This window comes from Accipiter gentilis, chromosome 7 (genome assembly GCF_929443795.1).
Source record: "Accipiter gentilis chromosome 7, bAccGen1.1, whole genome shotgun sequence".
Taxonomy (NCBI): Eukaryota; Metazoa; Chordata; class Aves; order Accipitriformes; family Accipitridae; genus Astur; species Astur gentilis.
Window position 1 is genome coordinate 4,910,464 of NC_064886.1, and position 25,725 is coordinate 4,936,188.

Here is a 25,725-nt window from a genome sequence, read left to right on the forward strand (position 1 = left end):
TATGAGGAAGCTTTGATGCCTGGGATCATTTTCTGCTGCATGTATGTATCTTACCAAATTGGGAAAAAAGTTCACACATCAGGAATTATGTTCTTCTAAATTAGAACAAAACACAAAAAGCAGAGGCTGGAGAACCATATCTTATGAAACAGTGCTGGAAGACATAGAGTTCTAGCTCTAGCTACCTTCATCTGAAGTGTTCTTGCTTGAATACTTCAAGGCTAGTAGTAGTCCTGTGGCTGTGGAAAAGATGGTAGGTTCTGCTCATGAGCAGTCACTTTTTCAGCTGTTTATACTAGTGGAAGTAAAGTAGATGCTTGTGTTCTACTGTGTCAGTGACTGGAAACTTTAAAAAAAATTAAAAATAATTTCCCCCTTAGTTTAGAGAAGTCAAGTAAGTTGCACAAGAGAAGCAGGCTGCTCTAAAAGCAGCAGTTCTATTACTTTTTTAATAGAAATGAATAAAGTTAGAGCTCTAACATGAGCAAAAAGCTTATCAAATGCATTACACTCTAGCATTTGCTCTCCTACAAAAAGCAAGTAGGGGTTTTTACTTAAATGTGTCAAAAATGCTCCCTCTGATGTTATGACACATACAAAAAGGGAAGTACAGTGATTTCAGACACCCATTCAAGCACTAACTCCTTGCAAGAGTGGTTGCTACTCAGCCTGTTAAGAAAGCCTGTTCAAGCCTTGGTTCTACTCCAAGCATTTTCCCTCATATTTTTTCTAAGCTTGGAAGTAAGATTCCTGTATAAGTGAGCTGAGCTACTGCAGATGTGCTGGGGTTATCAGCCTTGACTGGAAGGGGGCAGAGTTGAAGCTATGAACAGTGAACCTCATTCACCCCTTCTTTAGAGCTGGTTGATTTTACAAGTTCTTCTAGTACACTGGAATCTCATTCCTTACACTTAACCAAGACTACAAAAAAATTGAAATGCAACAATTCCATTGTATGTCTTCAGTGAGGCCAGTTACCTTCAAAGCAGACTGTTCCTCTCCCCCACATGGAAGATAAAACTAAAGTTGAAATTTTCTGCAGATTCAGCTCAAAGCATGGTTTTAGCCTACACACAAGAACAATGCTAGAAGTTAATCAATATAGTGATATTATAGTTTAGTTAAGAGCAGTTGATACAGACAGCTGGTAGAATCAACTTTATTTACAGAATGTTACTGGGAAAGTGTCAAGTTAAAAAAGTATGAAAACAATCTTACAAGGACAAGCTGGTGATTGCATGTTCTACACAGATTGTTTTAGGAACAACTGCTAGAAGTAAGGGTGACCCCCAACAGATTCCACATTGGAGATTTCAGCTTGCTATTTCCGTACAACATTGTCTCTGCTGGACTGAAACAAACCCACCACAGCATGCTGGCAATTGCTATAATATAGTCAAGTGATTTATTTTTTTTCTGCTGCTGGTTTTGCATTCAGTGAGACCTAAGAAAGAGCAAGTCCGTGAGAATTCTGGTTTTGCTTTCACCTTTTTTAAAAGAGCACAATGGCCTAAGCTAGATAGAGGACATGACAGCAGTACTAGACTCAACACAAGTGAGAGAGTGAAGTGAGGAACCATGCAGTAGAAGGATGGAAGAGAACACTTAACTGTTCAGGAAACAGGCTTAAAAGGAACATAGTATTTTAAAACCAAATATACACCATAAGATCACAAAACTACCCCATCCTTCCCCTTTCAAGCCACAGAACAAGACTCCAAAGGCAAGCTTCACAGTAATTGCATCAGTAGATGCACACTAGATTGAGGACAGTTCTTGGGACTCCCTTCTGTAAATAGAAGTGAAGGCAGTACAGAACATACCACAGCTATGACTGAGGAGTTGAAGGGCGAGGATTCAAAGGTTCCATTTTGATGACCTTTAGTAACTGGTTTGAAAGATTAAAACAAAGAAAATACTGCAGCTAAACAAGGACCAGCACCAGCCCTGTTGAAAGAGCTATGACCATTAGGAACCTACAGCCTCTTTGCTTATGGCAGACTGTAGATCTGGCTTTATCATTACTGTACCAGGTCTCATCCTCAAGGCTGTTCAGACTACACAATTCGCTCATTTGGTGGCAAATACACACAAGGAATCAGACCTTTGCTACACAGACAGCAAGATGTGGGCTTTTTACTTTGACACTTTAGCTACACTGAGTGCACAGTACGTGACAGAAGAACGTGAGAGGAAGACCTAGAGGAGATGAGCAGCAAGAAAAGGCAAAGCAACTTCATCCTGTTCACTCACACTTAGGATATGCAACTTTAATCTTAAAGAAAGTCCCACACATACAATGGAGAAAGATCCAAACCATAGGCACAACTAAAGCTCAACTGTTACCAGCTACTCTTATGTACAGCTGTATAGATTCAAAAAGGCTATTCTATGTGTATATATACAAAAGATTGTTTATACACAAGTCTGTACATAAGGGTCTATACATTTAGTTTTCTGCAGGAGGAATCCATAGCTGCTACCTCTACACTAGAGAATATCAGCACTTCATTCACATATCTTACAAAAACAAAAAAAAAATAGACACTTCCAGGATTAAACTGGCTTTGTCTTGCATCTAAATTTCTTCAGGCTTCACTATTCAAGCCATAATGGATCCTTTAGTCTTGATGCAGACATGAGACCAGGACAGGTGCCATGTGCTTTAGTCTCTCAAAAAGAAATTTTGCACAGAGTGCTAAAAATAAAAGCCCCAAAAAACAAACAGAGGTGAAGTCCTGACTATGGACATTTTTATCCAGTCTAAAGAATCACAAGTGTTCCACCCAGTGGTCACTGTTCACTGCCGGTATTCCAGTTCATCTACACTGATGACTTTAGATGGCATGGAAGGGAGAGGCTGCTGCAAGACATCTGAACCAAACCATTTTGCAAGGCCAATGGGAGAGCCACTTCTCTGGCTGGGGCGATGGTCAAGCTGTGTGTGCCCATGAGATAATCCAGTCCGAGGCAGCACATTTTGAGGGGTTGTTTGTGCACCAGCGGCTGATCCCTGTGCTCCAGTGCCTGTGAAACGTAAAGCTATTAGAGGTGGAGTAATACGTTCACCCAACAATGAGATTTGCCCTAGAGCAATCGCCTGATAAGGCATGTGAGCTGGACGTGGCTTTCACTCATTCTACTAGCCCTGGGAAATCCAGGCCCCACGTGTTTATTCTCTCTTTAGTACTCCCATAAACTGCTTGACACTGCCAGTTCTGGATACAGTATTATGCAGGTTTTAACTGGAAGACCAGCATCAAATAGCATTTTGAGATAGGTGGGTAGCCTCTCACCCAGCAAGGAAGGAAACACAGCACATGTGCTGCAAAAGGCAGATGTCAATAGCAACATCTATCTTGAAACTGAATGCTTTGCTTACAACTTTCTTCTGGCCTAAGAGCCTGTAGTGCCCCCAACTGCTCGATACCCACACAAGATTGGCAATTATGAATATCTAAATTAACAAAGTAGCTTCCTGTTAGCTCAGCATAGTGAAACAGGCCAACAAGTACAGTACCTGGAGCAGGCTAGTTAGTGTCCCGAAACTCACGCTCCTGTTTTATGTTTTAGCGTACCTGATCGTTGTAGTTGCTGTTGCATCATCGCTAGCTGCAAAGGTGTCCCAGAACGTGGATTTAAGATGTGATGGCTTGCTGTTGGTAGCGGATAGAAAGGTTGGCCAAGGATGGGAGCAGATATTCCCTGCAAGTGAGACAGGTCCACCCCAGGAGGAAGCATACCTGTCGAACAAGAAGTGAGGAAACTTCTTACCTAATAAGCATAAGGAACTTAAAGCAAAACAAACATTTATATATTTTGATAGACTGGAATTTATTGCCTGGCTTTAAAAGGTAAGCTTTAATGCAATAAACATTACCAGTAATGAGTATCAGTTTGTGCTGTTCCTAACACAAAGTCAGTATTACAGAGAACATGCATTAACTGAAGGGAAAAGAAGTACACATTACCTGCTTGCAGTAGAGGAAGATGTTGCGGATGAACCCCCTGTGCCAGCATTCTCTGGACCAATCCTGGATGCAGTTGATGAGCAGGTCGTACAATTGGTACATGGGGAACAAGGGGTACTTGATGAACAGGACGAAGAAAAGGGCCTCCTGGTACTGGGGAGGCCATTGTAGGAGTCTTTCTACCAGTTGATTTAGGCCTGTAGTCTTGCTCTTTGGTGCAACGATTTGCTTGGGTAAGAGGTGTGGAACATGCAGAGCGTTGCAGTGCAGGTAGTTTGGTACCTAAGGTGGGCAAAGTTTCTTGATCTGCATTCTCCACAGAACTAGACAGTAGGTTATCTGTAGCTAGAATTGAATACAACTATTATAGTCCACAGCTAGAGATTACACCTAAGGAAAATTAAAGCCAATGACTGGATCTGATAGCTAGAGTCCAGGACTAGTTGAACTTTAGTCATATATATATTTAATAGCAAGCATCTGTCATTCCTAGCTGCTTTTGGCAAAATTATTTCAAAACAGTAACGAGAACAAATGTGTCACACAGAAATCCCTTGTCAGCAAGCTTAAATTAGGTCAGAATCAGCAGTAACTCCACCTTTAATTCTTATTTTTCCCTTTTCTTAGAAATTTTGAACTGGCAGCATGGATGAGTCAGTCCCAAAGGCAACAGAAGGTACAAGGGATCCTCCCTAGACAAAATTGTAATATGGAGTTGTGCCAGAAATCTAGCCTGAAGTCATTTTCCATTGCGGGGGGGGGGGGGGGGGGGGGGGGGGGGGGGGGGGGGGAAGCGGTTAGCAGCAGCCTTCTGTGTCTGACATGTGCTTAGCAAGATTTGGAACACTGAGGCACCTCAAGAAGGTACTTCCACAGGCCATCTAGATCAGGTAGACAAGGCCTAAAATACCTTAGAATCATCTGCTACTAGTTGAGGTAGCAGTAATAGTTGGAGTGCTAAAAAGAAAAAAGCCAACTGTGGAACAGGAACTGCAAGCTACTTCTGAAGTTACCAGTATTGAAGACAGTGTCATTGCAATTAGGCATGTTGGCCTTACTGGGTCAGGCAATTGGTATCAAGCATTTCCTTTTAATAGCCACTTACATCAGTTAGGGTGACAGAATGCTTCATTGACCTGCTACACTTAGAAGAGCTTAATTGGTCTCAGCTTTGATTATTCAGTTAAGATGTCCCAAGAGGGCTGTAAGTTGCTTGTACTCAATTACTGGTGTAGAGATATATGAAAGCATTACTGTTAATATGCCTGTTCGTCAAGACCAGATGCAAAGAAACAGTTTTGGTCCAGGCCTCTTAGTATCACTACTGCTCACAAACTGACAGGTAAAGAAAAAAATGGCTTTAAACCCAACACTACTGGAAGACTGCACTTGGAAGTGTATCCTCTCCATAGCTCTAACCCTTCCTCTCATTACAGACTCATTTCTACACCCTCCTCATCTCCACAAATCAGGAATGTCTAAAGTTAGCCTGGGCATATTATGTGCTGAAGCTCTTTGATGCTATTCCAAATCTCTCTGGTGTGTGTTATTTTAAAGCCATTACGATACCTTCATTTGGCCTCTGATTTTCATCTTTACCATCACCAACTTTCATTTTCCCAGAAACTGGCTCCTCTTTGCTTTTCTCCTTGCTCTCGTACATCTTACGAATCACAGAGGTAGGTGTGAAGGAAGGAGAGAGCTGTAGAGAACATAGTAAGAAGCAACGCCTTACTCGGTGCTCATTATCTAGGCCACACTATCTTAGTTGTGGGTGGACACCAATTCCAGCACATCCTTTTGATTTAAAGCTCTTTTGAATCAGCCATGCACACCCATGATTTTACTTCACCTCATTTCATAGCTTTATTCTATCTTAAGCACTCTCTTTAGCTTTTGCAGAAGTCCAATACCTATATTAAAATCAGCAGATGTTCTCAAAGTTAAGTGTACCTTAACAGGCTTGAAAAAGTGGATGAGCTGTATTTTAAGTTACAGCTGTTTCCTCTCCACTATTGGTTCAGAACAGCAGCTCAACAGGAGTTCCTACAGAGCTGCCTTATCTGTATTAACTCAGGACTGATGCATCTGCAGAAAACTATTGCCTCATTTATATTTTTCCCCCATTCAAAGTCATAACATCTGTGGAAGCCACTGATTTGGTATACAAACAAAAGTACTTGTTTCATTTAGCAGCTGATCATCTGTATTAGTCCTGAGCTGCAAATACTTGACTGATTAATCAGAAAATTTAGATCATAGCCACATTCTACACAGTACTGAATGCAGTGAGGCAACAGCCTGGCTTTGAGATTTTATTTATTTTCAAAGTGACCCTCAAGCTCCTAGGTAATATTTCAACCTACAGGCACTTAAGTAAGTCACTTCATAAGTGAAGACCAGTGTTCTCCAAAGTGGCTAATGGCTTTCAGCACTTGTCCTCTGAAAACTTAAGTGCCAAAATATAAGGGCCTGAGTTTTCATAGTTATCTTCCTTTGGTTTCAGGAGACCAGGTCAAGGTAATACTAATGGTGCTTCTTCAGTTTTAGATAAGATAGTGGTCAGAAAGGGCTGTTTTCCAAAGTGAACACATTAAGTTAAATATAAAGTGTAATTCATTCTTGTATCATGTGGCAACTGATAAAACATGAATATGATTAACTCCTCTATGGCCTCCCTTTCTCCCATCAATTACAGTTGCTATACTCTAGTTACTGCAGGCACTTTTACAGCTTTCCTACAATCATTATACATTAGTTACTGACCATGCTAGTAATGGATGCTGTAGGGGCTGGAGAAGGTGCATTCCCTCTGTGTCCTGGCGCAGGTGATTTAGTCATTCGCTGCTGCCTGTTGACAGACAAGTTAGTAAGAAGTAGCTCTACTCTTAGCACAGAATGAAAGGCAGGATTGCCAAAACCCAATACAAGCTTGAATGACTAGTACTACTATCTAGCAAAAGACAATACTCACATTAAAAAAATAATCAGTTTACAGCATACCCCTCAAATTTCAGATACTCACCTGTTTCTGTAGCCATCTCTGCTTTTGTCCATTTGTGGTTTGCCAAAGCCATGCTGATAGAAGTTTGCTGCCTGTATGGCCAAGTCGTGTGGTAATGCTAGTCCCTCTAATGCAGCTTGTTGTATTTCCAAAGGACTCATCTGAAGTAGAGTTGTATAAAACCCACACAGATCAGAGATTGTATTTGGTTAGGTGTTTTTTTTAAGATACTGAAGTTTCACTGCTATAGCTACTAATGTCTTCACAAAGTGTCTGCCCACCAACAGCTATCTGTGTTATTGATAGACAACAGAAGTTTCAAAAAATCTTGCACTTGGGGTACTCCAAGACGGGTCCAATTGCAATGAGGTTTTGAGACTGTAAGAAATTGGACTTTGCATCCTCATACTCAGAGTGAACGTAATTAAGCATAAACATCTGAATGCAACAGCTATGCATTTGTTTCCACAGGTTAGTTCTAGACCACACAATGTAAAAAGAGATGAATACACATTAAGCAAAGAGCATTTAATCTAACCTGTGCAGCAACTGGACTCATGGGCTTCCTTACACCTGGAAATGGATCACCAAGCAATTGCTGAGAACCTTGTCCAAAACCTAAAGAACATTCAGCAGTTGTATTTAAAAGGATTAACAGTTTCTTTCAATATATACAATATACAACCCTAAGTTAAACAATTCTACATGAATTTAGGATTCCTTATGAAGGCTCTCAGCTCATCCCTTAAGTCTACACACAGTTATATCTCTTCCTTGTCACTAGGCTGGAGAGCTACAGGGAAGCCATAGTAGTGTTTCGCAATACAAATGGCCAAGTAGTCTCTGAAAATTAGCTTCCTATATGGTAGCTGAGCACATTACTCCACACCAGAATTTACTGTGAGATCTAGATGATCCATGACATACCTCTACATTTTTGAGATAAATTTAACATTAGAGACTAGTAAGTAAAAAGGCATCTTGCACTCAAAAGGCAGACACTGACCTGGTTACCCACCAAGTGCCAGGAAGTTTTATTGTTCTACAAAGAATTCTTTAAAACAAACTCAAGTAATAAAAAAGAAAAACTGTTTTGCAAGCAGTCTCACCAATGGGTGAAGATATTCTATGGCGCAGGTAATCTGCAGAAGCAGCTCTAGTTGGAAACACAGGTGGAATCGGGGGAGAAGGTGCTCTTTGTGTCAGTAAAGAGGCTGCAGGTTCCAAACCACCTATGAGGCCACTTAACACATTTGATGAAGCAGGTCTGGTAATGGGTGGACCAAGAAGTTCCTAAGAATAAGTAATGAAAGAATGTTCAGAGTAGGATCAATTTATACAAATGAGCTCATTTTACTACACTACAGGCTACACTATTTATAGCAAGTTAAAAAGACAAGGTGGACTTGTACAACAAGATACTCCAATTCTGGATTGCCCTTAGAATTAGGCACTTGGCCAGGTTTTTTATTTTCAAGTTGTAATCATGGGAAATAGCATGACAAGACAAATTTCTAAGTAAACTGAACTAGTAACTAGTTCTCTTTCCTCTCTAGAGTCCTGTTTGATTAGTGATCCCATAATTGCCTTAAATGTCTTATTTTCAAATAATTTTTGTTTTCCCATTAGGGACACACTTTTAAGTACTCCCCACCCCACCCCCGAAGAAGTACCTGCAGAATATTCTTTGATAGAGGCTGGCCCGGCATCTCTGGAGGTGACAATAAGTGGCTTTCGAGGCTCTGCTATGAAAATGAAAACATTGTAAATTAGATGTAGATACAACAAGCATCAAACTCAGTAAGAGACAATCCACATTTGTCTCAGTGACAGAAATAATTTCACCTGTTCTGTTAGAACCATAGTTTATGCATCAGTCAAATAAAATTCCAGCAAAGTTAAGGGCTGAGCTGGTTCACAGATCTTCCCTAGCTACAAAAATGCCTAGTGCTGGATTGCATACAGGTAGTTCAACATGCCTTATTCAGGTTTGGGTAAGATACATGAATTTATAATTGTGTAAACTGGAAATGAAATATCAGGCCAAGTGGCCAACTGAAACTATCCACATAAGTGTTTGTATATTAGACAAATTATTTAAGATATTCTTCTATGCATCAAAATTACATGTCAATGTAAAGGGACAGCCAGAAATGAAAGTCTTGATTTAAGTGTGAAAGTCTGCAAATTCTTCACAGGGGAAATTTACATTCTTCATTATCTTTTAGTGAAGTGGGATGAGGCTTAAAGTCCTTGGGTGAAGTTTGGCAGGAAAAACAGATGCTTTAGACTTACTCAGTTGTTGGAAGTATTTTATGGTGCCAGAAGTAGTTATTGATAGCTTCTGGGTCAAGCATACTGTTTAGGCAGTTAGTGGCAGGATGAAATTTCATACTACAATCTCTTCCAGCCTAAAGCTTAGTATCATCTGTTGTTTAATATTAATCTTTCAGCTAACAAGTATTCAGTTTAGTTTAATATTAGTACAAATAATTTTACACTCTCATTTTAAAATTAGACCATACACTAACATACCTCCTAAAAGTCACTAAAGCAAGACATCTGAGCTTCAGGTAAGTGTTACATCAGGTAAGTGTTAGCTGTACCCATACTGCAAGCATTTTAACAGAGATACCTTTTAATAGCAGCGCTAAGACAACCATTAAACTAACACTAGTGAGTCTTCCATAGAGTGGACTGATGATGTCTGTTATACAGATAGTACCATTTCTACAGGTGTATTTTTGTTAAGTAAGGTTCAGACAGGATGAGTTCAAATGTAGGAAAATTTTAGACACTAATCAAAGTGTCCTCTATAGTAGAAGATTCAGCCTTTTCATCATACAGGATCTTTTTAGGGGCAAGTATTTATAGTCTTCGAGTCCAGATATTAATCAATGGGATTAGATATTCACATAGGTCCACTATCATGCTGCTGTATCCAGTCACGGCTCCCGTGTTATCAGAAGGCTTATGTAAGGGGTTTCCAGTTCATAACCGATGTCTTAGCACAAGTTCAGAAAAGCCAGGAGTATGCTACTTACATTGACTTTGGGCTGTGAAGGTAGAGTCCCACTTGCCTTCATAGTGCTGACTAGTTTGTTAAATGCTGTCATATCTCCATCTTTCTTGATCTGTCTGGAGCCAGCAACATTCAATGCTTCCTCCATTTGCTCAGCCATAAATGGAGTAGCAATTTTCCCCTCCTGATCCACTTTCAGGCCTTTTAGCCCAGCTTCGACTTCTTCCACTGAAAGTACAACCCCTGAATGTGCTGAGAAATACAGGAGGAATACTGGTAAGCCATGGTTCTCTGTTTACAAGTGAGCTAATAATTCTTGTACAGGTGTTGAATACAAATTGTCTGAAAACAAGCAACAGCCAAACCCCTATCTTCTGATCTTCATAGTAGCTGTCAAACCATGTCTGACCTGCATTTAGACTGGTATTCTAATATCCAGATTAGGAGTATTGCCATGAACAACTACAGGCACACAAGGCTCCACAAGAACCCATTTAGGTTTACACTGGTAAGTTCTCACTAGCTTTCATTTATCCTGCAAGACATGTTACTACATTTTACAACTTCACCTGCTTTTAATAGAGAATATTCACCTGACAGCTGAGTTTGTTCTTTTTCAATTAGGAGAGTTCCATTTATCTTATACTCCAGGAGACCAGATGGTCTTACAGCCACAGGGTAAGCAATGTCAAATGGTCTGAAGCTATTCTAAGTGGAGAGAATACATACCTGGAAAATTTAGATACTTTGGAGACTCAGTTACACACTTAGTTTGGTGTGCATGAAGTCTGAAGTAGATTTTTTGCTCAGAAATGAAAGCCACTATAGAAAGATTTCACTGGCATAACCAGAATAAGGTACAAGTGTCATTAAGCAGTACTTTTTTCCTGTGTACGCATATATAAACATCTATCAGTGCCCGACATCAAGGCTAGACATGCTTTGTGGACCAGCTAACACACATCACAAGGTATGACACCTTAAGAGAAAAGGCAGAAGAGACAGGAGCATGCCATGGGTTGCTGTAGCAGATGCTGGCCCAAAGAAATAAGATTTACTGGAAATTTGGGCAAGAAGGTGGAGAAAAGAAACAATGATGCAGACATGCAGCATGGAACATGAGGAAAAATATGACATTGGTGGAGAGGAATTGACCTGAAAACTCCACAACACTTGAAGAACTGCACAGCATTTTATGGGAATAGAGAACCCACATCAGGTACTTTTGAGTGCATGGAAGCTTCCCCACAATTTTTTGTTCTTTCATCCTTGGTTTGTGAGGATCAAAGTTGAAAAAGCTTTTAGTAGGAAAGTCAGACTAAGCAGAACACAGAAAGGACTTGTAGTTCTTTTCAAGTCAAATTAAGAAAAAGTTCTCCACGTTAGCTGACACTCCCTACTCCCAGACTGGATGCTTAAGAATATTTGCAGTGCTTGGATGCTTTCCTTCCTAGCTACTTCACACAAATCACAAAGTAGCATTACTTTTTGTTCAGTCCAGTTTACATGGCAATACATGCTGCTTGCCAAAGAGAAACCAATTCGGAATTAGACCTTCAGATTTCACAGAACACATGCATTTTGTACCCTCCATGCATGCTATGGGCCCAAACATGCAAATCCCTAACTTGGAAGTGTCCTTGAACACCAAGTTTAAAGTCAGCCCTGAACTCTGTCTAGAACAGCTGGTGCTAGCAAAAGTGAATTCTAACAGACTAAGTTCCCTGGAATGCCATGATTCTAGCCAAGTTAGCATAACTAAGACAAATCTCTTCCTATGTTGTTGCTCTATATTAACCATTTAATTAATGCACTGAACAGTGAGCAGAGACCACTGTGCTTCAAGTGCTAGCAACAGTCTTGAGAAGTTCAAGTTTACACTACACACCTGAAAAAGTTGACATCCTCAAGCCACTATCTTTTTAGGTACTGATAGTTAATGGATCAATGTGATCCATTATAGATGTCTGCAAGAATGACTTGCACTAAGTTTTTGGTAAAGCCAGAGTTTAAATGCCACACAGTTTCAGAGGTGACATCACCAGTCTCCAGTATGAAAAACTTATGTAAATGGCATAGACAAAGCTGGAAACTCAGATCAAGACTTGCATCATCTTAACTTATGATTATTACTGGCCAGTAAAGCGGTCCGATAGAGTCCCGATGTCATCCTGTGATTAGGATGAAAAGAATCAGTGATGATATTGACAACTGAGATCTGTTGAATACTGGAATTTCAGTAGTGTAAGTAAACCTGTAATACTTCCTACTCCTGGACTTGGTAGTTGAGGTTTCCAGAATACCAAGCCTCTTGCCTTGAGATACTGCATCACAAGAACTCGACAATATCTGAAGAGGCACTTACTGCTCTCTCTAAGCTTTTCCTTGTTGGCTGAAAGACTTGAGAGAAGAGGTTTTAAGTCCACTTTGGCTTTCTGTAGCATTTCTAGGATGTCCACTTTGTTTTCAGAGTGGTCTTCCAATGGAATGGGAGCAAAGTAGTTTCCAGAGTTCTGGCCAGGGGAGAGAATGGCTTGCTCTAGACCTGAAACAGCAAAACCAGGAGCACTGCGACATCAGTTTACCAACCCAATGTCTCCAGATGAACATACACTGGTAACCAACTTCAATATGTCACTGAAAAGTTATGCCTCACACCCCTTGCCCAAGATCAGCTGGAAAGTCATCAGGAAGCATGACAAAAGCATTTATAAAAAAAGAACTTATAGCTGCTTACTCCAAAAGCTTCCAAAAGAATGTCAAGTGCTTAAACTGTGGGAGAATTCACTATCCTAAAGCTTTATCTGCCATGTTCTTATTGAATGAGTAAGAAGGAATATGGAAGGAGGCGATCTGACCTTGCATTGTCCTATAGTCTTACCTGCTAGCCTCTCCAGTTCCTCATGTGGTGTAGATCTCAAGCTGCTTGACCGACTTCCAGAACGACTAGGATTAGAAAACCACCTGCTGAACCTGCTGGCAGACACTGAACCTTCCCCCAGCACATCTTCTATCATCTAGATTATGGGGGCAAAAAAAAAAAAAGATACTCTTAACAGAAGCAAGATCAGCAACATATTTGAGAAGCTTTACTGTGCAATCAAGATTCTTCTGCTACAGACAACTAGATGCTACTCCCAGAGTTTAGCAGCTTTGAACTGTTTTTTTCCTCCTAATATGGCAGCATTTGTGTAGTCAGCATAACCCATCATACATCTTCTATTTATACCAAGTATTTGTTCAGAGTAAAACTGTAACTGAAACAGCATAATCAGAGCATCCAAAGATCATTAACTATTCCATTTTAAAGTGGATATGCCAAAAAAGTGAGAAGCATTTGACCCAACAATTACAACAAATTATAACAATTAGTAATTCTGAGAGTCAGATGGCTCAAGGCTGGTCCCTATCACTGTACAAAAGGAGTACTCTGATCCATTGGATTTTCTGCAATCACAATTCAATTCAGTTCCAGCACTGGCCAAGGACAGTGCCTGGAATGAAGCGCAAAGATTACTCCCTGGCTTGCGAGCATCCCACAAGGACTGGGGGGAGAAGGCCAGTCAGTAGCTAAGGGTTACTTGCTTGCACTTCACATGCTGAACCATTTTGGGAATAAGGAGAGGATTGCATTCTTCAAGTCAGAGTCTGCGTCATCAGCAAAGTACTAGCAGCTAGCACTTTCTCCCTTCCAGGCAGAACTGAGGTCACTAAGCAGTATATCATTGAGTTAATCTGTCAGAAGTCACTACAGTTTATAGCAACTGTTTACTACTTTGCTCATCATTACAAGTATTTAAGAAACAGCGCATTATAAAATTTAACTCAAACTAAAGCTCTTATCTTGCAAGATAGCATCCAGTTAAAAACCTGCTCAATAGGCACAGATGCAGTTTTACCAAGCAGCACATTTACTTTTAGAAAAAGAACAGCTTCCTTCTGCCAGAGAAGCTGTTTTCTCTGAAACAAGGGGCACTTAACGCTATTTACAACAGCAAAACCAAGATAGTATTGATCCATTTGTTTTTGATTGTTTGAATCTAACATATTAGAAGAATTAAGACAGTTATGTCAGGAAATGTACAAATCTACTATAACACTTGTCACAGACATAACCAATACAAAGAAAGAATATTATGATAATTTCTGGTTAGTCTGAAACTCGCTTTTTTGACAAATTATAAGCATCTGCTCGCTAAAGTTTCATCAGCAGATATTTTGTGATTTGGGAATTCCCTGTTTTTGAAAGGAGTCACCATCTTGCAGATATGCTGAAGATCAGATTGTCAAGCCTAAAAGACACATCATTTACATCTTCTTGAGGGAGAACAAACTCTCCACTATGTATGTATGATGAACCTTTTTTAATGCAAGCAGCTCTTCCACATTAAAGACTAGCTCAGGATTCTACTTTTTTAAACCTTAACATTTGTAAACTGTATATCAGGTCTGTTTCTTTCCTGTCAGAGTTTTTTTTTTTTAAACTTAACTTTCTACAACACTAAGCCTTTTAACTCAAATTCCATCTACTAATCAGTTATACTGTCTAGAATAGTCAAGAATAGCTTTTCTTCCTAGTGATGTAGAGGTCAGAATAGAAACATCAGCAGTTGATGGATTAGGCCTGTGCTTAGTCAGTACTTGCTGGACCCACTTACCCCTTCTTGTGGTGAAGAGGAAAAAGCATGTTAAGGTACAGACCAGGTACAGCTTTCAGACTAAAAACAGTGAACACTAACCATCTACTATTACCTCTAGAAATTAGGTGTTCAAGAACTGCACACTACCAACAGAAGTACCAGAATCCCCATCAAATCATGGCTGGAGGTAAAAATCCACTAGTGGAAGAAACCTGCGGTGCAAGTGTCAGTCTTTCTTCATAGTCTTGTTACTAGCTCCTAGGTATCAGTAGCATCCCGCATATGACCTGGGCTACACAGAGTATCTACTAGTCACATCAATAACATTGTTTAAACATGCTTTTGACTGAATTAATAGGCTATGTTTCTTTTTCCAACTCAGTAGTAATAGTTCTAAATAATGAATTAACCACTATACAGAGGTTTAAGTAATAAAGATTCAAACCCTGTCAGACATACATCCTTTCAGCCACATTACTGGTATCAATAACAACACAACTATATCTGAGACAGCATTCATCAGGTGTTTCCAGGCTTCCTGCCTTCCAGGAAGCTCACACAACACATCCATTTGAATGGATTTGAGTGAAACTTCTCTGAACATATCTGTAATAATTTCAAAGATCATCCACCCAGGATGCTGATTTTGAGTCTTTAAGTAATGACCAAACAGGAAAAATAATCAGCTAGCTTGCCTCACATCTTCTTTGGAGATGGAGCCAGTCCCAGGGATAACACTTTAGAAGTAACATCCTAACACTGCAAAGCTAAATCTCTGCAAATTTATCTTAGATTTACGCACTGCATAAAGCAACTTCACAAAGCAGGAAGTTTTAGCTTTCACTGAATGCAGCCGCAGCAAAAATGCTGCTTATGAATACAGCCAGTTCTAGAAAAACAAAACAAAACACCTCACCGAAGCCAGGCCAGGAACACTTTTATCCAAGTTAAAGAACTCATTGAAGTCAAACTCTCCTGGAGCTGGTTCTTGTAAAACAGCTTCCCTAGGAACTTCTTGATCTGCTGGAGTTTCACTGGCAAGGACAGTTTGTGCTTCATCCTCTTCTGCCACTCCACCATTGCATTCTATCCCTTAAAAAGAAAAAAAAAATCAAGTGATTGCCGAGTCACTGAACTTGACTATTTCCTATGGGAACAGTGCCTAACAGTCAATGCATTTGCCTAGGAATTAGGAGCATAGGACCAGAGTAATCTAGCCACCTATGTGGTATTTCATCACTTATAGTGTGCTGGCTGCAGTCTGCCACAACAGAAACTAGCACCCACTAGAACTCCTAGCACAGAGCTTCTAGTCTGTAATGAAGACTATCTACTTCAAGAAAATAAGAACTGCCACTGAATCATGCGTAAACAACTGCATCCTGATCAGCCCAGGAAGTATACAGAACAGATGTTACATCACACCAAGCAGATACAGCTGTTACAGTAAGTTAACAGCTGCTGCTGTTTTTCCATCAAGAATCCTTTGGCAGCTCCTGCCTTCTTCCTAGGTGCCCCCAGAGAGCAGACTCCCTGAAAGCTGTTACTTGACACGAGTTCTTAATATTGTCAACATATGACAAAAATTGCTTCTAGTCCTCCAGCAGGAACAAAGCACATGTCATTTTAAAGACACAACAAGCTTGCACAGGTACTGCAAAAAAGCTGTAACGTGACTACAAACCTAGTATGCTTGAAACTGTACTACATTTTGGTTAAGTGGATACACAACTAAACCTGAAGTCTTCAGGTTTATGTTGTCCACCTGTGGAATTTCTAGCATTAAGAAGTCATCCTCTCTCTTGCCTCAGAGAGATTTATACTACAGCTTTCACAGTGGTAATAATAATTGTAGACTTTAAGTCCAATGCCTGCAGACAAATTCAGATAGTCTCCAAATTCAGCTTAAAGCTCTATTACTGGTAGCTGTACGTTCAACTCAGTGTTCCCAACGTTAGTATTACTATAAGGAAAAAAAATATTTCAGGTACCTCAGAGCATTAGCTTAGTTTAAACCAAACCTTTAGCACCCAGCAGGGTATAGAAATGGACAAGACCCTTTTAAGCGCCTACAAATTCCTGGTATCATTCAACATCCATACAAGATTTTTTTTTCCCAGCCTCACAGTCCTGCCTGCCTGCCTTTTGAAAAAAAAGTATTTTATCACTTAAAAAGGTATCTGCAGTCTGAAAGATCAGTCATGGGCCTTACATCTTATGCTTCAGGATGATCAAAACCTATACAAGTTTAAGATAAAGGTTGGTAAACTGCATTAATCTTTACAATTGCCTGGATCTGTAACAATCACCTCTACACCCAGCACCATACTAGCCAACAAGCAAAGCTTTTGTCAAATCTGCCATTTACCTTCCTTTAGTGAGGCTGTGCGTCGTCTTGTACGTTTTCTCCCTTTGTGATCTTCCTCCAAAATTTTATCATCAAAGCCAGTGAGCTCAATTGTTTCAGACTGACTTGTAGGACCAGCAGAAAACCACTCTGGTTCCTCTTCAGTGTAAGAGTCATTCCTTCTTCGCTCCCCAAAGACACGCTTGCTGTCACCAAATTCCCTCTGAAGTGGGATATTAAAAACATTAACCATAAAATGCTGTTTTGTAAGATTCCTCCCTGACCTCCAAAGCAAATTACAACCTTTTCACACCAGTTCTGGGGTTTGGGTTTTTTTTTGTTTGTCTTTTTAAAGTTTTATATGCACACTCCGCATGCTCAGTAAGCTTTTACATTTTCGCATGCTCAGTAAGCTTTTACATTTTAAGCTTCACAGTTGAACTTCTGCTTCATTACACTGAAGGCTATTGGTCTGCCAGTGCCTGTATAAACTCAGTTTTGTATCCTGAAAGGTAGGCTAGTGGTTCCTCCTTCTTAAAAAAAAAGAAAAAAATTATGTCTGAAAGCATGGAAAGCTTCCATCTGAGGTTAGACACAACACTCACTGACAACTTCTAGGTCAAGAACTACAAGTGAACTATTAGACTTTTTAATATCTTTCTATTACATCTACCACAGGCAAGGTTTTTAAGCTACACAGTATTAGATGCATCCCAGTTGAGCTGTCCAAAGGACTGAAAACTAAGTTTTTGAAGCACTGAGTGCTTGCCCTTTACACCATAAAGGTGCTTTTAAGAAGAAATGGCCTACTTGCACAGAAGACTCAACTGCTGTATGCAGACAACTTGCCCCAGTTGCTTTTAGTGCAAAGTGTCCAAAACCTCTAATTTAATATGCAATCAGAAAAAGAAAGAACAAACCCTGAAGCGTTTATCTTTGTAGTCCCTATCACGATCTCGGTCTCTTGCATCTCTAGAATCACGTATGTCTTTTTCACCACCCCGGTGGTCTTTATCAAAGTTACGAGAAGAGATAATTCTTCCGCTGCCAATCCTACGGCCACCAATAACACGGACCCCGTCATTCTCCTTTTCTAATGGGCTCCCTGCTCGACGTGAACTAATAGCTGCAGTTACATGACAGCCGCCTCCAAAGCTTCGCCTTTGTGGACTTAAGACTACATCCAAGTCATCTTCTTTCACTCGCTCTCTTGGATCTACAAGTCAAAGACCACACAAAAAGCATGGAATTTAATGTATTAGTAAATACAAGCTAGGTATCTGTATAGTAGCCTTCCATTCCATAGCCTTGCTGCTATCCCAGAACTTTGCAAAGGAAAACACTCATGATTTATTTTCACAAAGCTAATCTAGCTGAGACCACAGGAAGTGCAGAGGAAAAAAAAATTATATTTACAGTTGGATATTGAGGAATCATTGCAGTCTCCTAGGAAGTACCTGCTTTCCCACTATAGACCTTTTAAGTACTCAGTCTTGAATTGTAGGGAAATTGTCCCCCGCGTTATTACATTTACATTTTACTTGCGTTATTACATATGTATTTACTATTATATAGCAAAAATAGTAGGATATAACTGACTGCTACTGAAGTTTGTTGTTAGATAAGTTACCAGAATACCAGAAACTAGACTATAGTCGGAGCAATCAAGATTTCCTTGACACTTTTTATGTGCAGTCAAACAATTTTCAGAGATACTTTGTTTAGTCACATTTGTGTCATCCCAAAGGAAACGTTTTGCCAGCAGCCTATGTTCACTTTTGAGTCTTGTTCTATAAGAACACACTTACCTACTATCCTACGCATAAGAGAAGTCCGATCTGAATCCAAATCTTTTTTAAAGCTTTCCACTGGTGAAGTTCTTCCTGAACTCGGATATAAAGATGCATGCCACTTCTCTGGATCCCAGACACCATCGCTATGAAAATAAAATTGCAGGATTGTTTGCTACTTGTAGTCTAATAAGTAATTCATAGTACTGCTGCTGAAAACCTGGAATTCACTGGACTAGTAGTCTGTACAAGTGAAGCACCTTTCATACCCAACTTCTAAATCTTTGCCTTACTATACTTTATTACCTTATACACAGTATTCTGGATCCCTTCTGTAACAGTAAGGAAGTAAAATACCCAGCATCAGATTATAAAAGGGACAACATATAGAGACATGTTGTCCCACCAGTTATTGGTGAAGTTTGCTTGGTACACTGAAGAACAGCTCAAGTAGATCACACAGCACTGTTTTTAAGCACTCCGAAAATTCTACCTCAATCTCATACTTACTTGTACAATACATTAATCTGAATAGTAAAGATGCTGCTGTTTAGCAAACTTAGAAACACAAGCCAAAACACTCTCACCTTCATTCTTAAATAAGGTACACTGTCAACGTGGGAGTCATCTATCAAGCAAGTCAGCTTGTTGCAACATGACCCAGTCTGTGCTACAGAGCCACCTATATTCTTGGTAGTTTTTCCTGCAAGTCCGTAAGACTCATGTGAAGTTATTTTCCGCTGGATCTCATGTTACAATCTTTGTTCAAAGCACAAAATTCCTAGCTAGAGCATTAAGCCTTTCCTAGTAGATTAGTACTTCTGAAAACAGTCATACACTAAACTCAGCAGCACATATACCTTGCATGAATATAAGTGCACTTCTTAGCTAAGAACTTTTTGCAATTTAAACTTTTATTTTGAAAAAAATGTATATAGTTTTTGTAGAATGAAGAAAATACCTGTCATATTTTTCAGAAAGACAAGAAGGTCTTTGCTTAGAGTACGGACGCTCTTTAATATCCAGCAGTTCCTCCTAGGAAAAGCAAGCAGTTAATTCCAATTCTCACCCAGACAAGACTCAAGTGACCCAAAATAGCTATTCCAGACTGCCTGTTCAATTTAGTGTTTTAATTTGACTACCCAAGTTTCCCAATATGTTGTTTCATTTCCTGTGAAATAGTGCAGTGAAAAGTCAACCTTAGACAGCAAGTTTATTTTTCAGTTCTTCTACCACTGACCACTGAACAAACACTTATTTAAAGTACTAAGCCTTACTAGGTCAGGTTCAGCCCTCATTAACACTTCAAAGGCCATTCACATCATACATGTTTACCTATTCACTCCCCTGGACCATTCAGCTTATAAGCAAGACGGGCATCATTGATACTGGAGCTAGTAAGTTCTCAAGATGGAATCATAATTGCTATGTTTAACACTATATTAAGATTCAGCAGGTAAAAAAAAAAGCATTACCACAATACCAGTTACTAATGTAGATCTGCAAATTCCACAGAAGCTTGCAATTTGACCACCACCAATTCCAAGATACCTAAATGCATTTTATACAATTACCGACTCTACCCAACACCAAATCAATGACGAATAATTACTACAGTTTTCCCACTTTCTACCAGCTTTCAAATACAGTCCTTAGTTTACTATCGCACGCTCCTGAGCAGTTAGTCATTTGAGGCAGACTAATATTCAATCTGCACTCTCACTGCCGTTTGCTACACTTAAAAAGTGTTACCAGTGGCATGATCATCAGTGCTTTGAATCATCATTAACTTGGCTGCAGTCAATGTGCACATTTCTAATTAAACTTACTTGCTCTCCCTAGGATTACCTTTCTTCAATCTGCCTCACTCCCTACTGTACTGAATTGATTCAGAACTGTGCAGAAATCAGTGGGCAGCTAGAAGGATAAAGAAATCCTAACAGCAGACACCACGTATCAGCCGAACTGAAGAAGGAAATCCCTTTACCTTTTTCCCCAAGAACACAATATTCTCTAGAGCTTTTACATCATTATCCCCATGTGATTGAAATCAGTTTGTTAGCTATGGGAGCTTCATACTTGAAAGTTTCCAGATGGCAGCTTCCCCTGGACAAAACCTTAACATGTACACACACATACCTGCATCTATAGCCAAGCATCATCCTGTACTAGTCTTCAGCAAAAAGAGTTCCATTCAAGGGAGGAAGACTAGCCTCTCTGCCCATAGCTTCCCAAAATAAACTTTGATCTACAAGGAACATCGGTGCTGTAATGCTATCATTGCCTGATGCAGATATCACAAGTATTAACCGCACTGTCCATCACCAGACTTGAAACTGACTGTTTTGTTGGCCACGAGAGGGAGTCCATAGACTCTCAAGCAGATCCTATTGCAATTCTTCCATTGAAGTGAGGAAAATTTGAATTGTTTCTTGGCTTTCACTTATTAGCTATGCGCCCTTGGAGCAACAGCTTCCAAAAAACTAGAGGTGACACAGCTTGGACTATATAACATTCTCATGAGAGTGGAGATTAACAGTGGCACTTCCAGAATGTGTTTTTGGGTGGTGGTTTGTTTGGTTTTTTTTAATTATCACACTAGTACTTTTAAGTGGGTGGAGGAAAGTGTGTTTAGCTGTTATTAAACAGTTTTATTCAGTTTAGAAGGATTCATAGTACAAGCCAATTGTTTTCCTACTGGTAGTAAATGCATATAAACTGTTAAAGGAAATCAGCTCCCCCTTCCAAATCAGCAGCATATGTCTTGAAACAGTGTTTCTCTCATCCCTAATTAACAGGAAACTGGATCATATGAAAATGCCTTACAATGTTGATTACAGGAGCACCTTAAACCAGCTATATTTAAGATGCTACTTGTAAAAAAAACCCCCACAATGCAAGATATTTTAACAGATTGATTTCTGGTGTTTCTTGAGTTTAGACTCCTTGGAAACCAACAGATAAATAAGACTAGATGCCTTCTGGCACTAGTTCTGCAACTTTATCCTGATCAGAAACTACAGGTACTGAATTAACAAAACTGAAGCTACAAGTGGATCGGTTTCAGTGTATACCTACCACCAGCACTAGCTGAATACCGCCCAAAAAAAACCATACAGAATTTGAAGCTGCATTCAGTTACTACTCTTGAGAGGAGCTGGGCAAGGCTCAACAAGCACAGATACATCACTTCTCCAGCAGCAAAAAAGTTTAAAGAGAGCTCCTCTCCTTCACTTTATAGTTAAATAACAAGGTCTGAACAACAGTATGGTTTACATCTTAGAAGGTTAAGTCTACATCTTTTCAAAGAAGTTAGAGATAATTAGAAAGCCATACTATTCCCATGTAAGTTTTGCCAATTATGAAGTACTTGGTTTATTGTTGATGTCTCGTTAAAATAAGCTAGCCCTACTATCTCAAGAGAACAAAGCCACAATGATAGTTTTTTTTCTTTTAAAAAACAACCTAGTAGGAAGCTAACAGTTCAGAATTCCTCAAGTAAGATAACACAGTCAGCAACAGCACACTGTCTCACCCTGTTCCACACTTCAGGCCATTTGTTGCAAACAGTCTTAATAGGTTTCCACAAAGCAATGACCACCTGTTCCCACAGGTTTCAGCAATGGGAAAATCAGCCACCATTATAGGCTCTTTCTAAAAGCATGTTTTTCAGCAGTGGTACCAAAACCTCAAGCAAGATTTGAACCTTGAACCCCACAGCATATCAAACTCACTTAGTATTGAAAGAATCTTTATTTGCAAGTTATTTATTGTTATTCCACTCATGCACATATTTAGGTATCACAGCTAAACAAAAGCACCTGTATTAAAGTTTTAACACTAAGCACTGCTTGGAGTCAGAAGCACTTTGGCTTCCAGCAGCCAAATATGAGCAATTCTAAGATTACAAAAGGCATCTTGGTAAACACCTTAAAGCTTCTGATAAGATCTAGTTTGCTACATGTTCCAAAGAAATGGCATCTACTGTAAGGAAGCATTTTGGTCAACTGCTTACAGGAACATTGCTGAAAGTAGAACTAGAACCATGAAGTGCAAGCACTTGGGAAAGCTGGTAGAACAACATACTTCAGTCTCTACCATAATCTCTCCAGCACATGCTGTGAGGTGCTCAGATATTAAAATAAGGTGGTGGGAATCAAAAAGTGCATCAAGGACAGGACCGCGCAGCTACATCAGACTTAACAAGCCGCTCATATCACACCACCTTGCAAATCCTAATCCAAGCAAAGACTTTTCAGCCTTCACCTTGCTGCCTCCCTCTCAGAGAAGCCTCCACCTCCCACTCTACTTCTGCGACCAACAGCTCCGCGCACAACTTCCAGAGGAAAGGGGAGCGCGCTAACCTTTGTGTAACGATGCGGGTATTTTGTCGCAATTCTGTTCAACTCCAGGAAAGCATCACCGTTTTCAGCTTCTGTTACGCCTCCTCTTTTATCCATGGCTACTTCAAAGCCTTTGACCATGGACCTACTTAAAACAAAACCAGGCCGTCAGCTTTTGAGACGTACCTTTCTAATGGGTGCATCCACCTTCCAGCCTAAGACCATCCACTACTTACAGATAACAACCCCATTCCCTAACAGGGCCTTTTTTTTGTTTCTCCCCCCCCAGCCCCTCCCGCGGGAACACTCAGCCCGATCCCGAAGCCCGCCGCCCCCGAGCCCAGCTCCTAAGCAGCTTTACCACAACAAAGATCCCCAAGGAGAGGTGCCGAGCGGCAGGGCCGGGGAGGGGGGGGGGACGGGACATCGGGACAACCCCCCCCCCGCCTCACACACACCCACACACCATCCCCGCCGCACCGGGAGGGGACGGGCCCCACTCGCCTGACGACGGCGGGGGCGGGGGGGGGGGGGGGGAGGCAGCGAGGCCCAGGCCCCGTCCCAAAGCACCGGAGCCGAAGGGGAGGAGGAGGAGGAGGAGGAGGAGGACGGCAGCGGGGCAGGTGACTCAGCGGATCCTCACCTGCCCCGCCGCCCGCCCGGCTTCCCCCCCGGTCTCTCACCCAGGCGGCCGCACTCACCGCGCCGGTCGGCGGGTCTCCCGACGGCGCTCCGCTGAAGGCCTTACCGCCGCCCGCGGCGTTTCCTGCTCCCGGCCACCGGCTCCGCTTACAACCCCTAGACCGCCCTCTCGGCGGTGGCGCCCGGCACCGCTCTCGATCCCCTTTCCTTCCTTCCTCCTTCCTTCCTCTTCCTCCTCCACCTTCCCGCGCCACACGCGCACCGGGTCGGCTCCGGCCCCCTCCGCGCTGGCTCGCGCGCCCTCTCCCTATTCGCCCGACTCTGTCTCTCCTCAGCCGCCGTAACCGGGGCCTTCCGCTCCCCACCCCGCACCCATTTAATGGGCCCGTGCGCAGGCGCGGCGGCGGGAGCGCGCGCCGGGGCTCTCCCGCCCGATGCCTGACTGGGAAAGGCGGGCTGGGTGGAGGATCGGGGCCGCGCTCGTTCCCGCCGCGGGGTTAGTCCGTCTTCATCCCCCCCCCCCCACCCCTCTTTCTTTTCCCCGTTTCGCTCCGAACCGTCTTCTCACCTTGCGAGCGCTGCGGTGGGTGAGGAAAGTTGCCCGGGGAGCCTCCGAGGGCCCGCAGGCGCTCTCGCTGGGCAACCCGGCGGGGGAGGAGGCAGCCGGGACGTGGTGGGCGCCATGTGCCGCGGAAGCGGGGCAGCCGGGAAGGCAGCGGGGACGGGACCGACCCCACGGAGTGTGTGTGTGGGGGGGTGGGGACGGAACGGGACACAGAGGGGATTGCGGTTGCGGGGTGGGAGAAAGGCGGGAAGCGGCGGCGCGAGCGCGGCCCCCTCAGCGATGGCTGAGGCGCGGTCGGCGGCTTCGTTAGGGCGTTCGCCGGGCTCTCCCCCTCCTCGTACCGCACGTTTGCACGGAGTAACCGAGGGGCTCGGGGAAGGGTCCCCGTCAGCGGCCTTCGCCCCTGGCAGGGGTGCTGAGGTACCGACGGGAGCGTAGGCGTGAAATTCCGGTGCCCCACGCAGAGCGCCCTGTCAGGTCGCGGGTATTATCAAACGCCCTTTGTCCGTCTTCTGTCAGAAGGGAAATTTGGGCTTCCCGCGGGACAGCAGGGGGTCAGCCGGTGGAGTGAGCGGAGTAGCTTACTCGGACCTGGCGAATCTTTCGGTTGTCGCTGACAAGGAGCAGAAATCGCGTTCAACATCAGCTTGAGGCGGTTACTTGGTGAGTGAGGCGGCTTGCGCCGTTGAGGAGCCATGTCTCCAGCACCTGCATCCCTGCTGCCACCCAGAAACGTGGCGGGGACCCCGGTTTTCCAGACACACGGGTAGGGCCAAGGAAGTACTTGCAGGATCTGGTGAATAAAAAAAAGTTTTCTTCCCTGATCTCTAACGAATACCAGTATTAGAAACTGGTTACCTGTGCAATGAAACAAATAAACGCGTCTCTTTTTTTGTTCTGAAATGACAAAGCGCTGTATTATAAACAAGATAGCTTTGTAATTATTACAAAGTTTCTGGTAGCGAGTTTGCTTTTCAGGGAAACATGCAGCAAGGTGCTGCAGGCACTGGCTTTGAGCGTGTCAGAACGGCGGTGCGTTTTTCACTGTAGCTTTCGTACACACGACCGTTGCGATCTGACGTTCCGTTAGTTTCTAAAGGCACATCTGTCATCACACACCGGTTACCGGATACTCGCACCAGAAAAGCCCAATGGCCCAGAAATGCCAAAAATGCTTCTTTCCTTCCACCTACCCCACTGCAGCGTGGGCAGCAGTTCAGTGCTATGGCACCCTGAGCCCCTTTTTTTATTTTTTTATCCCCCCCCCCCCCCCCCCCCCCCCGCTGGTCGGGTCTACTGTTCGGTATTTGTCCGGGGGGCGGCTGCTCCCCCTGGGGCAGCCCCGGGGCTCCATCGGCCGGCCCGGCCCGCATTCCTCCCCGCCGCTGCGGGGCGCTGCGC

At 42.2% G+C, this 25,725-nt stretch overlaps 1 protein-coding gene across 7 annotated transcripts; it reads right to left on the reverse strand.

Annotated features, from left to right (window-relative positions):
• Positions 1-1,143: 1,143 nt before the first annotated feature.
• EIF4ENIF1 (eukaryotic translation initiation factor 4E nuclear import factor 1) lies at positions 1,144-25,473 on the reverse strand. Of its 7 annotated transcripts, none has more exons than XM_049805753.1 (19): positions 24,328-25,471; positions 23,139-23,262; positions 19,736-19,809; positions 18,793-18,920; positions 17,905-18,200; positions 17,006-17,207; positions 15,554-15,729; positions 12,879-13,014; positions 12,363-12,542; positions 10,020-10,249; positions 8,649-8,717; positions 8,085-8,268; positions 7,514-7,593; positions 6,997-7,136; positions 6,738-6,822; positions 5,541-5,673; positions 3,972-4,316; positions 3,579-3,743; positions 1,144-3,027 (listed from the first exon to the last, which is right to left on the reverse strand). In XM_049805753.1, the coding sequence occupies exons 1-19, from the start codon at positions 24,441-24,443 to the stop codon at positions 2,801-2,803; spliced, it is 3,090 nt and encodes a 1,029-aa protein (XP_049661710.1). In that variant the 5' UTR covers positions 24,444-25,471; the 3' UTR covers positions 1,144-2,800. The 7 variants fall into 7 exon arrangements, with proteins under 7 accessions (XP_049661710.1, XP_049661711.1, XP_049661709.1 ...); XM_049805754.1 differs by having other exon boundaries at positions 3,972-4,253; positions 8,649-8,720; XM_049805752.1 differs by having other exon boundaries at positions 8,649-8,720.
• Between the last annotated feature and the right edge of the window lie 252 nt (positions 25,474-25,725).